This window comes from Monodon monoceros, unplaced genomic scaffold (assembly GCF_005190385.1).
Source record: "Monodon monoceros isolate NGI ecotype Baffin Bay Population unplaced genomic scaffold, NGI_Narwhal_1 Super_Scaffold_15, whole genome shotgun sequence".
In the NCBI taxonomy this organism is placed as follows: domain Eukaryota; kingdom Metazoa; phylum Chordata; class Mammalia; order Artiodactyla; family Monodontidae; genus Monodon; species Monodon monoceros.
In genome coordinates this window covers 80,002,665-80,023,102 of record NW_021703771.1, presented here as the reverse complement: position 1 = coordinate 80,023,102, position 20,438 = coordinate 80,002,665, and the positions used below count along the sequence as shown (strand labels likewise).

At 46.8% G+C, this 20,438-nt stretch overlaps 1 protein-coding gene across 1 annotated transcript in view; it reads right to left on the bottom strand.

Moving 5' to 3' along the window:
• TMEM181 (transmembrane protein 181) overlaps window positions 1-20,438 on the bottom strand; it is a 47,250-nt gene that overhangs the window by 10,837 nt on the left and 15,975 nt on the right. The window contains exons 3-8 of the mRNA XM_029224066.1: window positions 14,160-14,215; window positions 12,335-12,425; window positions 10,945-11,066; window positions 10,569-10,679; window positions 2,139-2,219; window positions 371-470 (exon numbers count right to left, since the gene is read on the bottom strand). Of these exons, the coding sequence (XP_029079899.1) occupies window positions 371-470; window positions 2,139-2,219; window positions 10,569-10,679; window positions 10,945-11,066; window positions 12,335-12,425; window positions 14,160-14,215 (561 nt within the window). The remainder of the gene's footprint in view (window positions 1-370; window positions 471-2,138; window positions 2,220-10,568; window positions 10,680-10,944; window positions 11,067-12,334; window positions 12,426-14,159; window positions 14,216-20,438) is intronic.

Genomic DNA, 20,438 nt, shown 5'->3' with positions numbered 1-20,438 from the left:
GAAAAGCCAAAGAACAGATTGCTCCAGGAATAAGTACTGAGCGCCGTCTGCTCGCGCCAGCCGCTCCTCCCCGCAGGCCTGGGAGTCCTGGCGCTGCAGCTCTGGAAGCAGATGCTTTCTGGAGCAGGGCACGAGAAGCAGACAGCACTGCTGCCACCCCCAGCCAAGTCCCAAGACGGTGTCTGCGGCCCTTCTGGGTTTTAACCTCCAGGCAGGGGGAAAGCTGCAGGCACCGCCGCGTCCTGGAGCAATGTCCCTCGGGCCACAGGGCGCTACCACCTGTTCCTTCAGGGGCCCCCAGGCCACCCCCAGGACGCCTTTCAGCTTTCAACGTTAAAGGGGAAAGCGCCGAAGTAAAAATGGCACCTACCGTTGTAAAGTAGCAGCAGAGGCAGGAGAACGGACATCCACTTCTGCTCGATGCCCCAGTCTCGCATGGAAAATTTCCGGAGGGAGTGAGCAAACAGGCACTGTGAACCAGACCAGGCCCCCAGTCACCGTCTTTGCCCACCCTGCCGAGCATCACCTTACGTCTGTCTTCCTAAATCAAAGGTCTCAGTGCCAGCCAAGACCTGATGAGCCAACCCCTTGCTGAACCGACCCTGAGACCACCAGTGACAACTGGGAGAAGACGGTGAATTGCTGCAAAGGAGCCTCGATAAGACGGTCATGGCTGTTCTCACAGGGGCAGGAGGTGACGAGGAATATAATGGCCATAACCCCCCTGGCCCCCCAGCCTCCTTCTGGGCAGGCTGTTTCTATCAGGCCGGCTCCCACTGAGCCGCAGGGAAGGACCTCCCCGGGCACAGGCCACAGGCTCCCAGAGGTGCGACTTTCACAGATGACGCCAGCTTCTAGGGAGGCACCAGGGCTCCCAGAGGAAAAACCAAGGAATGAGGCTTATAGACAACCACGGTCAGACAATGTGCTTCTTTTCAAACACCTCCCTCAGGGGCAGTGGCCCATGGGAGAGGTTTCTTTAAACTCTAAAACATCATACAATTTGTGATTTTTAAGCCTGGAGTCGTTTTGTTTTTTTCTGCAGTCTAACATAAGCCAATAATTTCCCAAGCAGTTTGGACTTCCTGGGCTGATGGACCATTTCCCCCAGTCTGTCTGTCAGAATCAGGCCCATTTCTCTTGTTTGAGAACATGGGGCCCTGGGTACCAGTCCTCTGGGCCCCAGAGTACGGCAGCAGAATCCCAGGCAACAGAAATCCTTCAAGGAACAGCAAGGATTTCTGACCAAATATAAACAGCGGTTTTCCGCTTTCCTTTAGTGAGTTCACCAGGGGAGGCCCTGGCCATCCCAGCTCTCAGGGTACTCTGTGGCCGTGTCCTGCCTTCCAGCCACACCCAGATCACCACCGTCTGGCACTTCCCTCACACGTCCCCTGTGAGCCCATGTCCTTCTGTATACAGCTAGTCTGCGAAGCAACAAGTTCCTTGGGGGGCAACTGGAGCGGCCACCACTGCTAAGAACGGACGTCCTTAAACGTCACTCCCTCCGCGTCAGCACAGGGCAGGCCGCTGACGGGGGCAGGATACCACCCTCCAGGCACACTTCCTTTTCCTCCAATTTATAACTTCCCACCTTCACTGGCTGGGCCTCTGTGGGGACTGCCTGTACTCTGTGGGTTATCACCCCCCAAAGACACGGTGCACCAGTGGACAGAGACCTCAGATCCCAAATGAGCCGAAAGCCTGCACGTCCAAAGCCCCTCATCTGCACTCTCCTGAAAAAGCCCAAAGACTGAAAGGTCTGGTCCACTTTTCCAAATGTAAAAGCCCAAGAACGTGCTGTACCTGCACTCAGAGAAGGTCATTCAAACGAGGCAGAATCCCTCCACACAGGTTAAACGGCACTTCTCACCGCACCCTCATGAGAATTCACTTACAAGTCAGTGACCTGTAATTACCGTGGCGCTACGCAGTGCTTACTTATTAAAGATGCCCCAGCGTTCTTGCAGCACAGCACCCCAGAAGAAATACAGGACATTTAGTGCCATCAGGTCGGCCCACTGGATGGAGTGTCTCAGAGTTCAGGTAAACCTCCCGCACTCTAATAACCATAATTTATGAACTAACTCTGCCCGTGTTTGGATTCTGACACAATCTGCTAGGTGAACGGTACTTACAGTGACAATGAAGGTAAGCACCACAAAGACGAATCGGAACCAAATTTCCAAGTGGGAAAATGCAGGGTCGTAAGTCTTCCACTAAAATGGAAAGCAGGAAAACAATTTGAAAAAAATTCATCTAAAAGGAAGTACACCACATTATTTATTTATTTTTATATGGTGTGCCCATACAATGGAATGCTATTTTTTTTTTAAATGTCTTCTATTTATTTATTTATTTTTGGCGGTGCTGGGCCTTCACTGCTGCATGCGAGCTTTCTCTAGCTGTGGCGAGCGGGGGCTACTCTTTGTTGAGGTGCGCGGGCTTCTCACTGCGGTGGCTTCTCTTGTTGCGGAGCACGGGCTCTAGGCGCGTGGGCTTCAGTAGCTGTGGCTCGCGGGCTCTAGAATGCAGGCTCAGTAGTTGTGGTGCACGGGCTTAGTTGCTCCGTGGCATGTGGGTCTTCCTGGACCAGGGCTCGAACCCCTGTCCCCTGCATTGGCAGGCGGATTCTTAACCACTGCGCCACCAGGGAAGTCCCCCACCACATTATAAATAACAGTTATCTCTAAATGTGAGACTACAGGTAGTTTAAAATGTTCTCTTACACTTTCTTACATGTTCTAAAACTTTAACACTTAGTACATTTTATTTTTATATTAAAGAACACACACCTTGTACCAAGAGTTGAAAATAGCTTTAAATGGTGGCATACTAATGATGAATCTGGCAGATAAATTATTCTATAATAATAGTAATAGCATTTGGCTTTTAAATCTCATGTCAAAGATCAATGCTGTCAATCTCTTTATTAGAAAAAGCCATGCTTTCCATGAAAACAGATTTTTAAACAACGCAAAAATGTAAGTATGATGTTCTAAAAAAGACAAATACTGTGGAATTATGGTTGTCAGTTCTTGTGCTGAGTAGTCTCACCCATACCAAGTGCATGGCTAACAGAGCGAGGATGAGGCCCCACGTGCTGACAGCTGGTGGAAGGCAGCCCTTCCCACCTCAGTTACCAGCCAGATTCATCGCCAGACCCCAGGACATGGCACTGCACTGGGCTAGGGAGCCCCATCATTTTAATGCAGTGAATTAAAATCATCCGAGCAATTTAAAAATTGTAACAGATAGAGCAACAGATAGAGTTAAAGACACCAGATTCACCTTATTTGCCTCAAACATTAAATGTATATACACACACACACACACAAAGACACCGGACACGAGGCAATGAAGGGCCATAATCTCTAGCTGATGGGGGACAGGTGCACCCTCTGGTCACCCCAAGCCCTGGGGGAACCCGAGTAGAGCCCAGTGGTCTCTGAGTGGCAAACACACCGCTGTGAGTGCAGGGACACAGCTCACTGGCCGTGACTCACAGGACAGAGCACTAACAGAGGTACAGAGCAAGCTCCGGCCATCTGCCAAAGGTCGCCCTCCCCACGTCCTCACCTGAATACTGATCGCATGACAGTGAGTAAAGCACCCAAGGCCAGGGGAAAATCCCTAAAAGGATCACTAGCACTCACTGAAGGCCAGTAACAGTAAGAAAAATGCACAATCAGAGGGATATTGTAGAGCATACTCCAAGCACTTTTATCTCAGTGGTGGGGAAAAATTAGCCTTCGACTCAATGCTGCTTTGGTCCCACCCAGCAAAGTTTAAAATCAAGGCCTGAAAAGCACAAACTGTTTCCAAGTAACGTTACCACATCCTAGAACAGAGCTCAAGGATATTTATCAGAACACAAAACTCTAGCAATCAATAATGTCTGACATTGAATCAAAAATACCAGATGTGTAAAGAAAGCAAGAAAATATGAAACATGGTAAGAAAAAAACTAATCAATCAAAACTGACCCAGAAATCGCAGACGACAGAATTAGTAGATAAGGACATCAAGAAGCTACAGGAGAGTTTGCATACGTGAAGCAGAGACCTGGAGGGTGATCAACAGCAGATTAGACATCACAGAGGGTATAAACATGAAGACAGCGAAAGAATCCATTTAAAATGCAACAGAGAGAAAAATGAACAGGGCATCAGTAAGCGGTGGGACAACTTCAGGTGGCCTAGTGGATGTATATTTGGAGTCCTCAAATTTCTACTGGTGGGAAGAAGGCAGGAGGATAGAGAAAATATTTGTAGAAATATCGGCCAAATTTTTCCCAAATTTGTTGAAAATTATAAACTCACAAATCCGGGAAGCTCAATGTACCCTAAGTACAAGAAATACGAAGAAAAGTATACCAAGGAACCCCACAATCAAACTGCTTAAATAGGTAAAAGAGAAAAATCCTAAAAGTGGCGGGAGGGGGCTGGAGGGGAGGAGAACTGTTACAGAGGACAAAGACAGGATGATAGATTTCTTGTCAACAAATGCAAACCAGAAGACCAATGTTTTCAAAGTAATGTAAATCAAAACCACAATGCAATACCACTAACATACCTATTAGAACAGCCAAAACTAAGACTGCCCTACCGAGTGTTGACGAGATGAGGATGTGAAGCAGCTGGGACCCTCACACGCCGCTGATGGGAATGTGAGACAATGCAGCCACCTTGAACCCAGTCTGTCAACGTCCCAAACAGTTAAACAGACCCCTGACACATGACTCAGCATCCCATTCCTAGGTATTTACCCAAGGGAAGTGAAAGCACATGTGTCCATATAAAGGTTTGTACACAGAAGTTCACAGCAGTTTTATTTATAACAGCCCCAAACTGGAAACAATCCAAATATCCATGAGCAGGTGAGTGGATAAACTAACTGTGCTATATCCACACAGGGAGTGTCCCGCAGCAACACAAAGGAATGAACTACTGATACACCCAACATCATTCATCAGGCTCAAAGTAATTATACTGAGTGCAAGAACCCAAACATATTGTATGATTCCATTTACATAAAATTCTAAAAAATACAAATGAATTTGTAATGCAAGCAGAACTATTAACAATTGATGTTAATGGGAAAGTGGAAATCATAGTAATTAAGATCATATGGGGCTTCCCTGGTGGCGCAGTGGTTGAGAGTCCGCCTGCCGATGCAGGGGACACGGGTTCGTGCCCCGGTCCGGGAAGATCCCGCATGCCGTGGAGCAGCTGGGCCCATGGGCCATGGCCGCTGGGCCTGCGCGTCCGGAGCCTGCGCTCCTCAATGGGAGAGGCCACAGCAGTGAGGGGCCCGCGTACCGCAAAAAAAAAAAAAAAAAAAGATCATATGAATTGTGAAGTCAGAGATTCGGATTTACTTAATCTCAGATTTCTCCTCCATAAAATAGCTACTTTGAAGAATTATCATAACAATCATAACATTTAAATAAGAGGATGAACATAAAAAGTTTAGTGCAGTGCCTGGCAAAGAGCAAATATTCAGTAAATAATAGCTGCTATTATAAATCCCAAACACCACAGCTATTATGATTATTGCTATACTGTTTACATTTTACAACAGTATCATTTACAAAACGATCACAGTAGTGATTATGAGCAAATGATGGGGGGAATGTTGATGTGAACATAATATTCAAAAAGAAAAAAGTATAATACGTATCTTAGTTATAGATTTTAAGGCATGATCAAGAAGAGAAAAAAGAAGTGTTACCATCAAGAAAAGACTCACAAAATATGTTTAAAGTAACAGTGAAGAAAGTACGTATTTTTTTTACCCTCAAGGGACTGTAACTCTTAAGAAAGAAAATAACCATGGACTCCCCAGAAAGAGGGGGGATCAGTCTTAGGATTCTGTCAGAGGAGCACAAAATAATCAACTCGCTCACTTCAAAAATTAGCACTAGAAAACAATGCTTTACTCAATAAATAAATAGCTAAACCTAAAACATGCATTTTACAGGGTTGGCCAAAGAGTCTGTTCGGGTTTTTCCGTAACATCCTACGGAAAAACCCGAACGAACTTTTGGGCCAGCCCAATAGTTCTAAAATGTGAGTTCACAGGGGGAAAGGAGGGGAAAGATGAGGAGCTGGGGTGAAGAAGGAAGACAGTGTTAAACCCCGGCTTCCCCAATTGGATCCTGGGCTGGGATGTGCCGCACGGTGGGTGCTCAATACACTGTGATGCTGGGGCCAGTCTTCCTTGCTCCTGTGGCCCTTCCCCTGCCCTTTCTGCTGTAGGGAAACCACTGCCACACAGGAGCTCCCTCCAGGAGGCTGCCCTTGCCGGCAGCTGCTAAGCAGAAGCACCTGTGTCCCGCCGAGGCCAGAGCGGCCTCACAGCTCCATCTGGCGTTCACTGGTGCCAAGGGTTTGAAAAGTCCTTCTTTTCCCTAAAGTGAGCCCGAGAAGAAGACGTGAAGCTCAGAGGACAGGGCCCCAGCCCCTCCGCTACAGACAGCATAGACAGCAGCCCGCCAGTAGCTGTGGGTCCAGTGATGCTGGGGCCAGGAGGGCAACGGTCCACAGGGATCCTGTCAAGCAGTGGTCAGTGCCTGTGCCCTAACAGGAGAGCGGTCACTGAATGGACCCAAGTCTATGGGTTTAAATATAAGTCTTTTAGTCAATATATGATGCATTTCCGCTGCACCAATTTACGCTTTCACTGGCAGGGTATGAGAACTCTGGTAGTTCCACATCCTTGCCAACTTTGACATTTTTTTGCCTTTTTCACTTTAGCCATTCTGGTGGGTGTGTAATAGTATCACTAAGATACTCTAAAGATGTATTCATTATACTTCGTTTGCTTCCAAAAAGGAATGAAGGTAGTTTATAATAAAAATCCCGACTAGACAGAAACCATTTTAAAGGATTTTTCAAAGGTAAAACAGTAAAGAAAGAGGATAATTATATCAGCAACCCATGCCAGGATGCTAGTAATTACTACAATTCAGCATAAAACATCTTTCGGAGATCTGTAGCAGCTAATACCAAAAGAGAAATGTGAGGAGCTATACAGCTTTCATTCTCTAATAAAAGGAGTTAAAACAAATGGTCAAAGGAATTCTGTTTGAAGGTTTAGATGAGAGCTCACAGCATAATGGATATTGCCTTCAACAGCAATTTTATAAAAGATATAGAAACACTTTGCATAAGATTCTCTAATGGCTTAATGCATCTCTAGACAAGCTGTAGGTATAATGTGAACTTGGGACTCTCTCAGGTAGCTCTGAACTTCTCGGAGTGAATGGCTGGACTGTATCTTAGACTTCCTCTTCAAATACCAGTTGCTTTTTTTTAAAAACAAATAATTTTCCCTCCTGATTATAAATATAATTAATAAAAGCTCATTATTAAAAATAGAGGGGAGGGCTTCCCTGGTGGTGCAGTGGTTGAGACTCTGCCTGCCGCAGGGGACACGGGTTCGTGCCCCGGTCCGGGAAGATCCCACGTGCCGCAGAGCGGTTGGGCCCGTGAGCCATGGCCGCTGAGCCTGTGCATCTGGAGCCTGTGCTCCGCAACGGGAGAGGCCACAACAGTGAGAGGCCCGCGTACCGCAAAAAAAAAAAAAAAAAAAAAAAATAGAGGGGAAAAAAAGAAAATAAACATTAACCCCACCACCCAGAGATGGTCTTCAGTTTTCTAAAATACAAAATTTTAATTAATACTTTTAATTCATGTACTTTTCTTTTTAAAAAAAAAAATCAGTATGTGGTTTGTGCTATCTATCCTACTTTGTGACCAGTTTATTATTTTAACAGGTACAGAAGAACTAATTTATTTATTTAACCAGAACATTCCTGCTGAAATACACATTTCTCCCAACTTCCTGCTATGAGGAACATGTTTGAACATAAATCTTTGTGGACATTTTTAATTATTTCTTTAGAATAAACTCCTAGAAGTAGAACTACTAGGTCAAAAAGAACATACACATATAGGCTTTGATACATTGCCAAACTGGCCCCCAAAGTTCAACCAATTTACACCCCATTAACCTGTATGAGAACTTGTGTCCTTACATTTCACCAATGCTAGATGTGATTCTTGTTGGTGTTTGGACTATTTGCCAGTTTGATAGGCTTTAAAAAAAAAGACATTCCTTCTTGTATTCTCTAATGTTTTGGTTTGCATTTCAAAGGTTTGTCGGCCATTTGAATTTCTTATTTGGTGAAATGCTACGCTGTTATTCTTCAATTACAAACCTAACTGTTGCCAGGCCCTCTGCTGTTACTGGGAATACAGAAATGTACCAAAAATGGAGAAAAATCTTAGGTGACATCCCTCACAAACCCCGAGGGTCCTACGTCTCAGCTTTGAGGATGCTGAGGAGAGCTATCAAAACAAAGCTCTGACTGTTGGCATCATTCAAGGAGAGCTGCTCTGACGGCAACTTCCTCACTGAGCCCTAAGATGAGATCACATGGCCTGCCTTCGACCAGCAAGGGCGGAATGACATGAACCAGGTTTATCTGAAACATGTATCAAATTATTTAGGAATAAGTTTAAGAGGAAATGTAAACAGATACAAAAGATGGAAGGAGAGAACCACAATCAAAAACAGTGGCCCAAGCCCACATAATAGGGCTGGGGCGAGGTAAACCCCATGGGGAAAACTGCTGAGCACTTTGATAAAAGGCTTGTAGGGGATGACGTTCCTATAAAGACGACAGAAAGGAAAGATCCCTCGCGGGAAAAACGTGGTGCTCTTTTCTTTCCGCATTCTCCAATCAGAAGGATGCGAAATAGCAAAGTCTAAAGCACAGATGTTATCACACGATGAGTCCAAAGAGTGCCTGAGCTCACGGCATCTATCTGAGGCCCCATCTGGGTTCAACCTCTGCATCGTGAACCTGAGGACACGGGCAGAACGCTAATCAGATCTTCTGAAGACAAAGTTTGAGGAAAGCATTCGCACAATAAGGAACAGAATCCAGATTCAAACTCAAAGATCGGAAGAGACTGGGGAGGAGCTAAAAGCACTAAGAAGAAACTCAGGAGAGAGTGTCACGTCTCAGTAGCATCTGAACTGTGAGAAACCCACCGCAGGAGCCAGGAATGAAGGAGACTAGGCTGAACAGCAGAGTAAGTCCGCAGGGTCCGACAGGTGATGCAGCTTCTAGAGGAGCTGGCACCTGGGGGCCCGCCTGCTCCCTCCCCAGGGGGGCACGCCTCTCGGCCAGGCTGGCTCGGGGCCATGGGGAGGAAACCTGGAGTCTGAGGTATCCAGAAGCCACACCCCTGGGGCTTTGTGAAGGAAAAGGAAAGACCTCAGAGACAGCCATCTTCGAACACCTGCGGAGCGATCCGGCAGATAAAGAATAAACAAACTCGATTTGGGTAGTCTAGAGACAGGACGTGCAGAAAAGTAGCAAGACTGTAGCAACGGCTACTGTTTGTCAAGCACACACAACGAGCAGGCGCTGGGCATGACCCCAAGCCCAGCCGACCTCCAGAGGCCTCCCAGGAAACAGAGAAAATCGCAGAGGTGGGAGTGCCCGTAAGGGTGCAGGAGGGCTCCCACACATCACAACCTCTCAGCAAAGGGGACCCCTTTGTCCAAATAAAAACCTGTGTATAAACGTTCGTAGCAGCGTTATTCACAACAGCCCCAAAATGGAAACAACCCAAATGCCCATCCACCGATGAATGGATACACAAAAGGCAGCACACACGTACAATGAAATATTATTTGGCAAAAGAGGAATGAAGTGCCGTTACCAGCAAAGCACAGATGAACTGTGAAAACATCGCTTAGTGAAAGAAGTCATTCACAAAAGAGCACAAAGTATATGATGCCATTCATATGAAATGTCCACTACAGGCAAATCCATACAGAGAGAAGGCAGATTAGTGATTGCCAGGGGCTGGGGGAGGGAGAAATGAGAAGCGACTACTAATAGACTTCTTTTATGGTGTGTGAATTACATCTCAAGCATAATTTTAAAAAGGCACCCACTGGCACCTCCCTTTAATAGTCACAGCTGTATGAGGTAGCTATTTTATGATAAGGAAACAGAGGTACAACAGTGTCAAACTGTAAATGGTGGTGCTGGGATCTGAACCCAGCTCTTCTGGCGGATCTAACACCCGTGTCCCTAGTCACCCTGATGATTATCCTGACTCCCAACAAGCGGCAGGAACAAGGAGGCTGATTTCAGCCGGACACGAGACAGGAAAGTGAGAGCAGGGACCCTTCACCAAGAGGTCTGGCAGGGTCTGAAGACCACTCACAGGCCTGGAGAAGGGGGTCCTGCCTTCCTTGGAGGGTACACCTGGCAACTCCTCCATTACCTCCCAGCTGGAAGGCTACTCTCTCTCCTAAACCTCAGAACACCATGGTTTTCCAATTCCATGCTGTTTCTTGAAGCAACTGTGGTCCCATATACGTAAGAAACTGTGGTTTTTCTACAGTTTTTAGAACTGTACATGTCTTCCACTGTCCAAAATAACATGATTTCGATGCTGTGATTTATCTCAGTCATTCCACAAAGAATGGAAGCTAAACAAATGAGCCACGGAAACGCCATGGTCAGCTGGTATACTTACGGTGAAGTTCATTTCCTTGATGCGTTCCTTCAGGTGTTTGAATCCCACAGTCACTGTATATTGAGTGTAATTCAAGTAGCTGAGGTGAGCCACAATAATTTCTGCACATTTCTGCAAATGCACAAGGAAGATCTGTGTCCTTAAAGCAAGCAAGACTCAGTCTTGAACCAACTGACCCATGAAGTAACACATTCCAACAACAGATGATCCAAGAGATCATCTCCAGGGAACTTGCCAGAAGCTCAGAAAAATTCAGATGCCAGCCAAAACCAGCTCTTAGAAAGCAAGAACCAAATGGATATATTTAGAAACAAATAATACACGGTCTACAATCGTTAGAACCTTTCTACTTCACAGACCAGTCAAATGCACTCACCCCTGCACATGTGAGGGTCCTCGTCCGATTGTGAACTTTGTTATGAATGAACATGGTGGTCCCGTCCTGAGCTACACCATCGACCTTAACAGTCATGGTGAAGTTTGTCTGAATAGCTGTTTCTACAAAAGAAAGAAATCCAGTGTTAAGAGACCACGAGAGGCCGTCACACCTGCAGAAGTGCCTGCCTGGCTGTGTGTCGGCCCGGGAAGGTTCTGTGACGCATCAGCCTCCCCACATCTGCCAAGCTCACACTTACCAGCCAAGTCCAGCCCTTCCATGAACTTGTTTCTTACCCACCCCCAAGTTTCATTTCACAAAAGGACAAATATTTCATGGCTAATAAAGTTTTATTTTTTAATTTCCCATATAAAATTTAATTGAACTTCATACCAAAATAAAAACAGGTTTCTTATTTTTTCTGATTATATAATTCATTGTTTTTCTGATTATATGCTCATTGCTTAAAAATATCAAAGACCAAATATATAAAGATGGTATTAAACACGTATAATCCCACAACCAGAGAAACTATAATTTCACGTTTGTGTCCATCCTTCCAGACTGTTTTTGATATACTGATACCAAATTTATTTATGCTTTTTAAAATGTTATAAAAAGAGGTTAATTTTTTTGTAATATGCATTTTTTTCACTTAATTTACTGCAGTCATTGGGTTATCTTTTCAAATTCTTTCAACCAAAGTGCTTCCTCTAAGTCACAGTATATAGAAAACGACGTGGAGCATCTTCTCGGTTCTCAGGGAGGGTGCTTGACAGGGTCGCCCTAGGTGGACAGAGCGAGGTCATTATAAACTGTGAGTGCTTTGGGCAGGGGTTCTCAGCCTCAGCACCAGGGCTATTTTGAGGTCAGATAATTCTTTACTGTTTGGAATTTGTCCTGTCATTGTAGCATGTTTAGCAGCATCTCTGGCCTCCACCCACTGGATACTGACAGCACTCCCTGCTCCCCAGTTGTGACAGCCATGTCACAAGGTCTCCAGACACTGCCAAGTGTCCCTGCGGGACAGAACCATTGCCTTAGGACACCAGGACTTAATTCTCTCCCAGAAGCCCACTGGCAAAGGCTGCTGCTACAGCACCCACACCGTGCAGCCACGGAGCTAGGCTTCACGGGTATCCCGAAGGATGACTGGTACCCCTGAGGGCCGACGGGAGCTCCCTGAGCCATGATGGGTACTCCTCGAGCGCTGCAACGTCTTTCCCTGGAGGACGTTTAAGGGGCTCCCAACTTGCTGGTATTAAAAAGAATAATCACCACGTTATAATCCATCTTTGAGCACTTGTTGAAAGATTTTAAAGCTCTTTAAACCTTTCAGATATGGTGCTCTGTACAAATAAAAGTCATTCTAAAATGTCAGGCTTCATACCTTTTGAATGCTCCAACTCGACAACACATGTCAGCCATAGTTGCTGATTATATGTAGACAGCGGGTTTGAAAGTATTTGAACTGGCTTTAGCTGAGGCAAAAAGACAAAGAAGTTAAAAAATCCATGTGCTCTCTTCAGTTGAGTCTACCCACTGTCTCACCTTAACATACAAAATCTACATTTACACAAAAGGTTGGAGTGTTAGCTCTGAAACAGAAACATGTAGTTTTCCTTTAGTCAATGTAAGTAAAATTCTGCCTTTCAACAAAATCAAGGGCTAACTTTCCGCTGCAATTCACTCGTCTCTCATGAAAACTTCTGAAGCGGTTCTAGCCTTGGGACAATACACCTACCTACGTACCAAGAGAAGGCCATCTTGGAGAAAAAAATTAAAGTGCATAAGATGACACCTATAATAAGATAATAAAGGACACCAGCAAATATTTTCATATTCACAAGAATCATTCTTTTTTCGTAACAATATGCCAGACATGTCACTGACATCTGTCATTTTCAGCTTTAACGGCCCTAGAGAGAAAAATTAAGAGGGGGACCACATTGCCCGTGACGTTTCTGCAGTGTCTGCTGAAAAACACAATACCAGTGCCTGACAGCAAGGGACACAGAAGAAGTTGCCTGAGGAGCCCGATCCTAGCTCCAAAGACAAGCATTATTTGAACGTAAATGGGTAGTTTTTGTGCTTTAATGCTTCTGGCAGATCTCAGTGAAACTCCCTGTGCCCGGAGACTTGCCCCAAAGCCACCAAGACAATGCAACCAACTGGAGGATAATCTATAACCTTTCAGAAGTGAGGACCACCTTTTGGAAGCGAGTCAGTTCCGGGGGACGGCTGCTATTTTCAGTGTCAAAAAAGGACTAACCTCCTGAGATGGAAATTTTAAAAGACCAATATGGTCAGGAAACCCTATTGGCAGCACCTCTTCAAACAGATCCTCAATCTGAGAGTTAAAGAAAATAAAGAAATGCCAAAAAAAAAAAAAGGGATAATAGGCCAAACAAGGGCCCAAAAAGTAAGTTTTCGGACATTTTTCTCCTTTTGCTTTTTTGAGAATTGGCGGTGGAAACCTAGCAGGGAGCTGGGAGAACGAAGACGGGGGTGGGGTGGGGTGGGGTATTGGGTCAAATAATCAGATTTAAGCCGCACACCTTACAAGGCAGTGAGAATGTGGGACGACTGCTTTCAGTTTATAGATGAAGATACTTCGATATCAGAAAAAGAAAAGGCTTAGTTGTTTGGGCTCTCACAAACGTTAGCATTTATTAAAGAAATCCAAAATTTTCCAATTGGAAGGATCTGTTTTTCTATAAAGATGGTGAAGAATGAAGGCACATTTTATTTTTTAAAAAAGAAAAGAAACAGGATCTTTCATTTAAACTGAGTTCATGCAAGAAATACCAAACAATCATTGGAAAAAAACTGTTACCGTTAGAAACCTGACAAAAAGACCACTTCTTAACTTAGGCAAATATAATAAAAAAAGAGGCAGAAACCTAAGTGAGCATCGTTAGAATTTATAATCTAATAAGTCTTGCGTACAGGAGGAATCAGGAGGACTTAACCAGCCTTTGGAAATGAACTGCTCCTCCCTAAGAGGTAACATCACCATCCTTTCTCAGCACTGAGGGAACTATTACAGCAGAAAAGGTAATTTTAGCAAACAAGGACCCAGAGGCCCGCAGCTGACGGTAGAATGAGAAATGTGTGTTGCCCAAGAAGCAAGCTGCCGGGCAAGGGGGATGGGTTTGACCTTAATGACCCTTTAAGCAGGACCATTTCTTAGTGACCCTTAGACCCAGTCTTACCTCTTTGCTATTATTTAGTGAAAAATTAGCTGCAGAAGTCTGGATCACTTTGGGTCCTAAAGTGTAACAGGGAAAGAAAAAAGCAGGTTATAACTATATTGATAATTAATGCTGACTTTTTTCAAATGCCAAGAAAGACTCATATATTATACAGAGGCAGTCTTTTTCCTGGTCTATCTTTAAAGGTATTTTATATATATATATATATATATATATATATATATATATATATATATATATATATATACACGCACATACATAAACACACACACATATACGTGTAAAACATACAGACATAGGAACACAGGCACACAGTACCCACTCTGCTGCACGTGCTGACCGCCCAACACAGGTGAACACAACATGACCCCATGCAACGCATACGATGTCCATGGGGCTCTATGTGTGCAGACCCCCTCCCTTGCTCTCTGGGAAGGCTCTCTGGAGGGCGTGGATCCAAGAAAGCATTAACGACACAGACACTATCTATATATATTTTGTATAAAGATTTCTGCTAAAAAAATTAAGACACATTTATCCATTCATCCAATTAATCCAATCTTCCAAATTATTAAGTTGAGGATATTAAAAAAAAAGTATATATACTAACAATATACTCAAGGCTTTTCCCAAAATAACATAAACAAGCTTCATAGACTCTTATACTGTAGTACTTCAGAGCTTTGGCCTTAAAAGAAGTAGTCAAAGGAAACACTGTGAACCTGATTTCATTTACGACTGGGTTTGTCCTGAAGCAAAACCTTTGCAGCTTCTGATGCCGGTGTTCCGGCTGCCTCCGTGGCCACGCCCAGCCTGTTGCCAACCACCCTCCACTTGGAGGAGGAGATACCTGAGTACAAACCTCAACCAGCGCAGGAGCATGTCTCTGGGGCACATTCTGGCAGGCTGAGCAGAGATGTCACTGCGTAGGAAGGAGGCGTGCACCCACAGAGAGGCTTCTTTTTTTTTTTAAATAAATTTATTTATTTACTTTTGGCTGCATTGGGTCTTCGTTGCTGTGCGCGGGCTTTCTCTAGTTGTGGTGAGAGGGGGCTACTCCTCACTGCGGTGTGTGGGCTTCTCATTGCGGTGGCTTCTCTTGCTGTGGAGCACGGGCTCTAGGCACATGGGCTTCAGTAGTTGTGGCACGCAGGCTCAGGAGTTGTGGCTCACAGGCTCTAGAGCACAGGCTCAGTAGTTGTGGCGCACGGGCTTAGTTGCTCTGCGGTATGTGGGAACTTCCTGGACGGGGCTCGAACCCATGTCCCCTGCATTGGCAGGTGGATTCTTAACCACTGCACCACCAGGGAAGTCCCAGAAAGGCTTATTTCCAATGGATTCACAATCGGAGTGCACTCCTGTTCCAGGAAGTAAGGCAGCCTGGCTTCTCAGGAAGAACTAAGAACTGGGAGTCAGGAAAGTCTAGACTTGAGTCTCAGCTAACAGGCTTTCTGGACCTCATTTCCTCGTTTGCAAAACGAGGTGACTGACCCAGTGGTCCCTTGGGCACTGTGAACTCTGAAATCCTAACAACCTTACTATAGAGAGTAACTAGGAGCAGAGGACTTGTGTGTCTACTCGACTGGGCCACACGGTGCCCAGATAACTGGCTAAACATTACTCTGGGTGCGTCTGTGAGGGTGTTGCTGGAAGAGACTACCTCTTGAATCAGTAGACTAAGTAAAGCAGACTGCCCTCCCAATGTGGGTGGGCCTCATCCAAATCACTGAAGGCTTGAACAGAGCAAAAGGCTGAGTAAGGGAGAATCTGCTCTCTTCCTCGGGGCTCTTGGTCTTCAAGCTGGTACATGAGTCTTCACCTGTCTTCAGATGCAGGAACACTTTCACCATCGGCTTTCCTGCGTCTCCAGCTTGCCGACTGCAAACCATGCAGCTTCTCGGCCTCCATAATCATGTGAGACACTTCCTTATAATAAAATCTCTCTCTCTCATCCACCCCCCCATCTCTCTCTCTGTATCTCCTATCGGTTCAGTTTCTCTGGAGAACCCAGACTAACACAGGTTTTGGTACCAAGAGTGGTTCTAGAGGAACAGCATGTTAAGGGTGCGTATTCTATGCTGGTTCTGGGGTTTCTGGAATTGGTTCTCTGATCTGATTAAAGATGCTAATGACTATATGTTCAGTAGTAAAGAGAGCACTGATAGTTCATGAACATATGCAAAACAGTTCCATTAGATACTCCTAATCAACCACTTACTAAGAGAAGCAAGGAGGTAAATGACTCTGTTTACTATACTTTAGAACATTCTTGGAAAACTAACAAATGTAATGAGGCTTGCTGGTTGCTCCTAATGTCACTGGACAAAGTGGTGAAAGAAAAGGATGAGCTCAGGGATTTGAATTCCCACCTCAAGTGCCACACCCACGATCTGAAAGCTTCTATGTGTGCCCTGAAGGAGACCCTTATTTCCTATGGCCACAGTGCTGAGACTGCTGAAAATCAAACCGGAATCTCATCCAGCAACTGGCTGAACTACACCCCTGCACTCCCAGCCTCGCAGGGTGTCTCGATGCTAAAGTGACTGCACTGACTGGGAGAGAAGGGATCCTGTTCCGGGGACGCGCAGGAAGATCCTGATGAAGCTGGGGACGCTGAGCTGCTAAGTTCTCATGAGTCCTTTCCCAGGGGAAGCTCTCCCCATTCCCGGTGGAAGTGGCCTTCCCACCTCCTTCTGTGGGATTAGCCCCGCTTCGCCTAAGGAACACCAATGGCCTCCACTGAGGCAGCTGCCGTGCAGGACGATGCTAATCCTCCCAGGACCCGCCCCCCACCCCTCTTCATCTCCAGACCTATAACTAGACTCACATCCCAGCAGGCCCAGAGGTGAGGCACGTGACCCATGAGGACATGTGCTACACTCCAAAAGAACTACTTGAGTCTTCTGAGTTATACAGACAGAAGTCCAGGGAACACGTATGGGATAATGGTGGAAGGAACATAAAGTGGTCTCAGGCCAAACGTACGGATGTGGGTTCTCTAAAAAGAGATTCTGCACTGAAAGTTGTAGCTCAGGTAGTCAGAAAGGGCTCTAACAGTCTGACTGGGTGGTTGGCTAAAACGTGGACCAAAAGGTGGTTCCCAGTGAGTGAATTAGAAACGCTGCATCTGCCCAGGTTTAACGCAGAGGAGGGGAATCAGAGGCTTAGGGAGCTGGATTGCTAGGGTGGCTCTGTCATTTAAGACCTACTGGGAGATTCCAGAAGACATACCTTTCATCACTACTGTGAGAAATAAATTTGTGAGGGGAGACCCAAGCATCCTTAAAGAGCTCTATGACTGCCCTTCTCTGCAGGCCAGGCCTTACGATGGGAACTACAGTCCCTGAGTTGGGAAAACAGCATGCAGTGGGAATAAGTGGATCCCAGCAGTGACGGGGCCGTGTAAGATGAGGCGGGTGAGCTCACGTAATGGGCGGCAGAGGCACAGCAGCCGTCAGAAGAGCCCAGTCCCTGCAGACCTACGGCGTTAGCTAGCTGCTCATGGGGTCCCTAGAAGTGAAAGACACAGGAAGCCTACCAAATCATCACTTGATCTGTGTAAGCAGGAGAGTTCTAGGTCAACTGAACAACAGCCTAACCTGTATCATAAAAACAGAGAGTGACAACGCATCAGTACTTTCCAGATTTGAGCCAGTTTACAGACCCAAAGGTCCTTGAACAAAGGGAAGGTTGGGTCCCCTTAAGAAAGAACGCCAGTACACTGCCGAGCGTTTATACTGTTAAATCATTCGCCCAAAGAAACCTATAGCCTTTTACCAGGACAAACGCATCAAGGGAAAAAGATCAGATGTTTTTGGAACTACTGGACACTGACTCTGAACTGACACTAATTTCAGGAGATCCGAAATATCACTGTGGTCTACCGTAGTAGGGACCTATGGAGCCCAGATGATCAGTGGGGTTTTAGCTCAGGTATGTGTCACCATGGGCGCAGTGGGTCCCCAAACCCGTCCTATGGTTAATTCCCCAGTTCCAGGATGCATAATTTGAATCGAAATACTCAGCAGCTGTCAGACCGCCACACTGGTTCCCTGACTTGTGGAGTGAGGGCTATTATGGTGGAAAAAGCACTAGAACTGCCTCTACCTATGAAAATACTAAACCGAAACAATATCGCATTCCTGGAGGGATTGCAGACATAAGTGCTACCATCAAGGGCTTGAAAGATGCCCACCAATCCCCATTCAACTCACCCATTTGGCCTGTGCAGGAGCTTAGCCAGGTGGTGATTCCAATTGAGGCTGCTGTACCAGATGGGGTTCCACTGCTTGAGCAAATCCACACATCCTCTGGTGCCTGAGATGCAGCTACCGATCAGGCGAACGCCTCTCTCTCCATCCCTGACAGTAAGGCCCACCAGAAGCAGTTTGCTTCCCGCCGTCAAGGCCAGCACTACTCCTTCACTGCGCTACCTCAAGCTGTATCAACTCTCCAGCCCCATGTCACAATTTAGCTCACAGAGATCTCGATCATCTTTCCCTTCCACACGCCATCACACTGGCCCATTACACTGAGGAGCTCATGCTGACTGGACCTACTGAGCAAAACGTAGCAGCTACCCTGCACTTACTGGTAAAACATTTGGCGTCAGAGGGTGGGAAATAAATCCAATTAAGATGCATGTGCCTTCTACCTCAGTGAAATTGCTAGGGGTCCAGTGGTGAGAGCCATGTCGAGAGATCCCTTCTGAGGTGAGAGATAAGTTGCTGTATCTGGTCCCTCCTACAACCAAAACGGAGATACAACGCCTAGTGGGCCCCTTTTGGATTTCGGAGGCAACGTGCTCCTAATCTGGGTGTGACACTCTGGCCTATCTACCTAGTGACCCGAAAAGCTGACGGTTTTCAGTGGGGCCCAGAACAAGAGGAGGCTCCTCACGGGTCAGGCCACCATGGGAGCTGTTCTCCGCTCGGGTCACGTGATCCAGCAGATCCAGCGGCGCCTGAAGCACCAACGGCAGAAAGGGATGCTGTTTGGAGCCTCTGGTGGATGAATCTCAGTGCACGCCCTTAGGGTTATGGAGCGAAGCCCTGCCATCCTCCACAGACAACCACTCTCCTTTTGAGAAACAGCTCTTGGCCTGAAACAGACTGAATGCTTAACCACGGACCAACAAGTCACCATGTGACCTGAGCTGCCCATCAGGACCTGGGTGTTACCTGATCCATCAGCCACAAAGCCGGGCGTGCACAGCAGCACTCCACCATCGAATGGAAGCAGTACATACGTGATCCGCCCGAGCAGGCCCTTGGAAGGCTCAAGTCACACGAGGAAGTGGCCAAATGCCGCGGCCCCCACTCCCGCGACACTGCCTTCTCCTCCCAGCCCGCACCTACGGCCCCACGCGGAGCTCCCCGCGATGAGCGCCGGGGAAGAGAAGACGCCCGATGTGCGGACACCGCCCCCCAGTGGACAGCTGCAGAGCCACAGCCCCTCCCTGGACACCCCTGAAGGACAAGGTGATGGAAATCCCCGCAGTGGGCAGAACCTGGAGCACCGCACCTGGCTGCTCACGCTGCTTGGAAGGAGAAATGGCCTGATGTGCAACTGTTTACCGGTTCTTGGGCTGTGGCCACTGGTTTGCTGGATAGTCAGATACTCCGAAGGAAAGTGATTGGAAAACTGGTGACAAAGAAATCTGGGGAAAAGGTATATGGCCTGACCTCTACGAATGGGCAAAAAAAGTGAAGATGTTTGTGTCCCACGTGAATGCTTGCCGAAGGGTGACCTCATCAAAGGGTGACCTCAGCAGAAGAGGATCTTAGTCGTCACGTGGAGAGAATGATCCATTCTGTGGATCGGTATCCACCCGTCATCGCCCAGTGGGCTCGTGAACAAAGGGGCCACGGCGGCAGGGATGGAGGTGACACATGGGCTGGGCAACGTGGACGTCACGCACCAAGGCCGACCTGGCTACGGCCACCGCTGAGTGCCCAACCTGCCAGCAGCAGAGATCAGCACTGAGCCCGACATCACACCCTTCCCCGCGGCCATCAGCCAGCGACCCGGCGGCAGGCTGATCACACTGGACCACTTCCATCGTGGAAGGGGGCAGTGTCCTGTCCTGACTGCAACAGACACTCTGGGTATGGATTTGGTGTCCAGTTACGTGGAGCCAATTCTCCCATAGCCGGTATACACAGGTCCAGGAATCAAGGGGTGGAAACGGGCATGGCACCACTATTACCCCGGGGGACCCACTAGCAAAATTTTTGCTTGCTGTTCCCACAGCCCGACGCTCTGCTGGCCTAGAGGTCT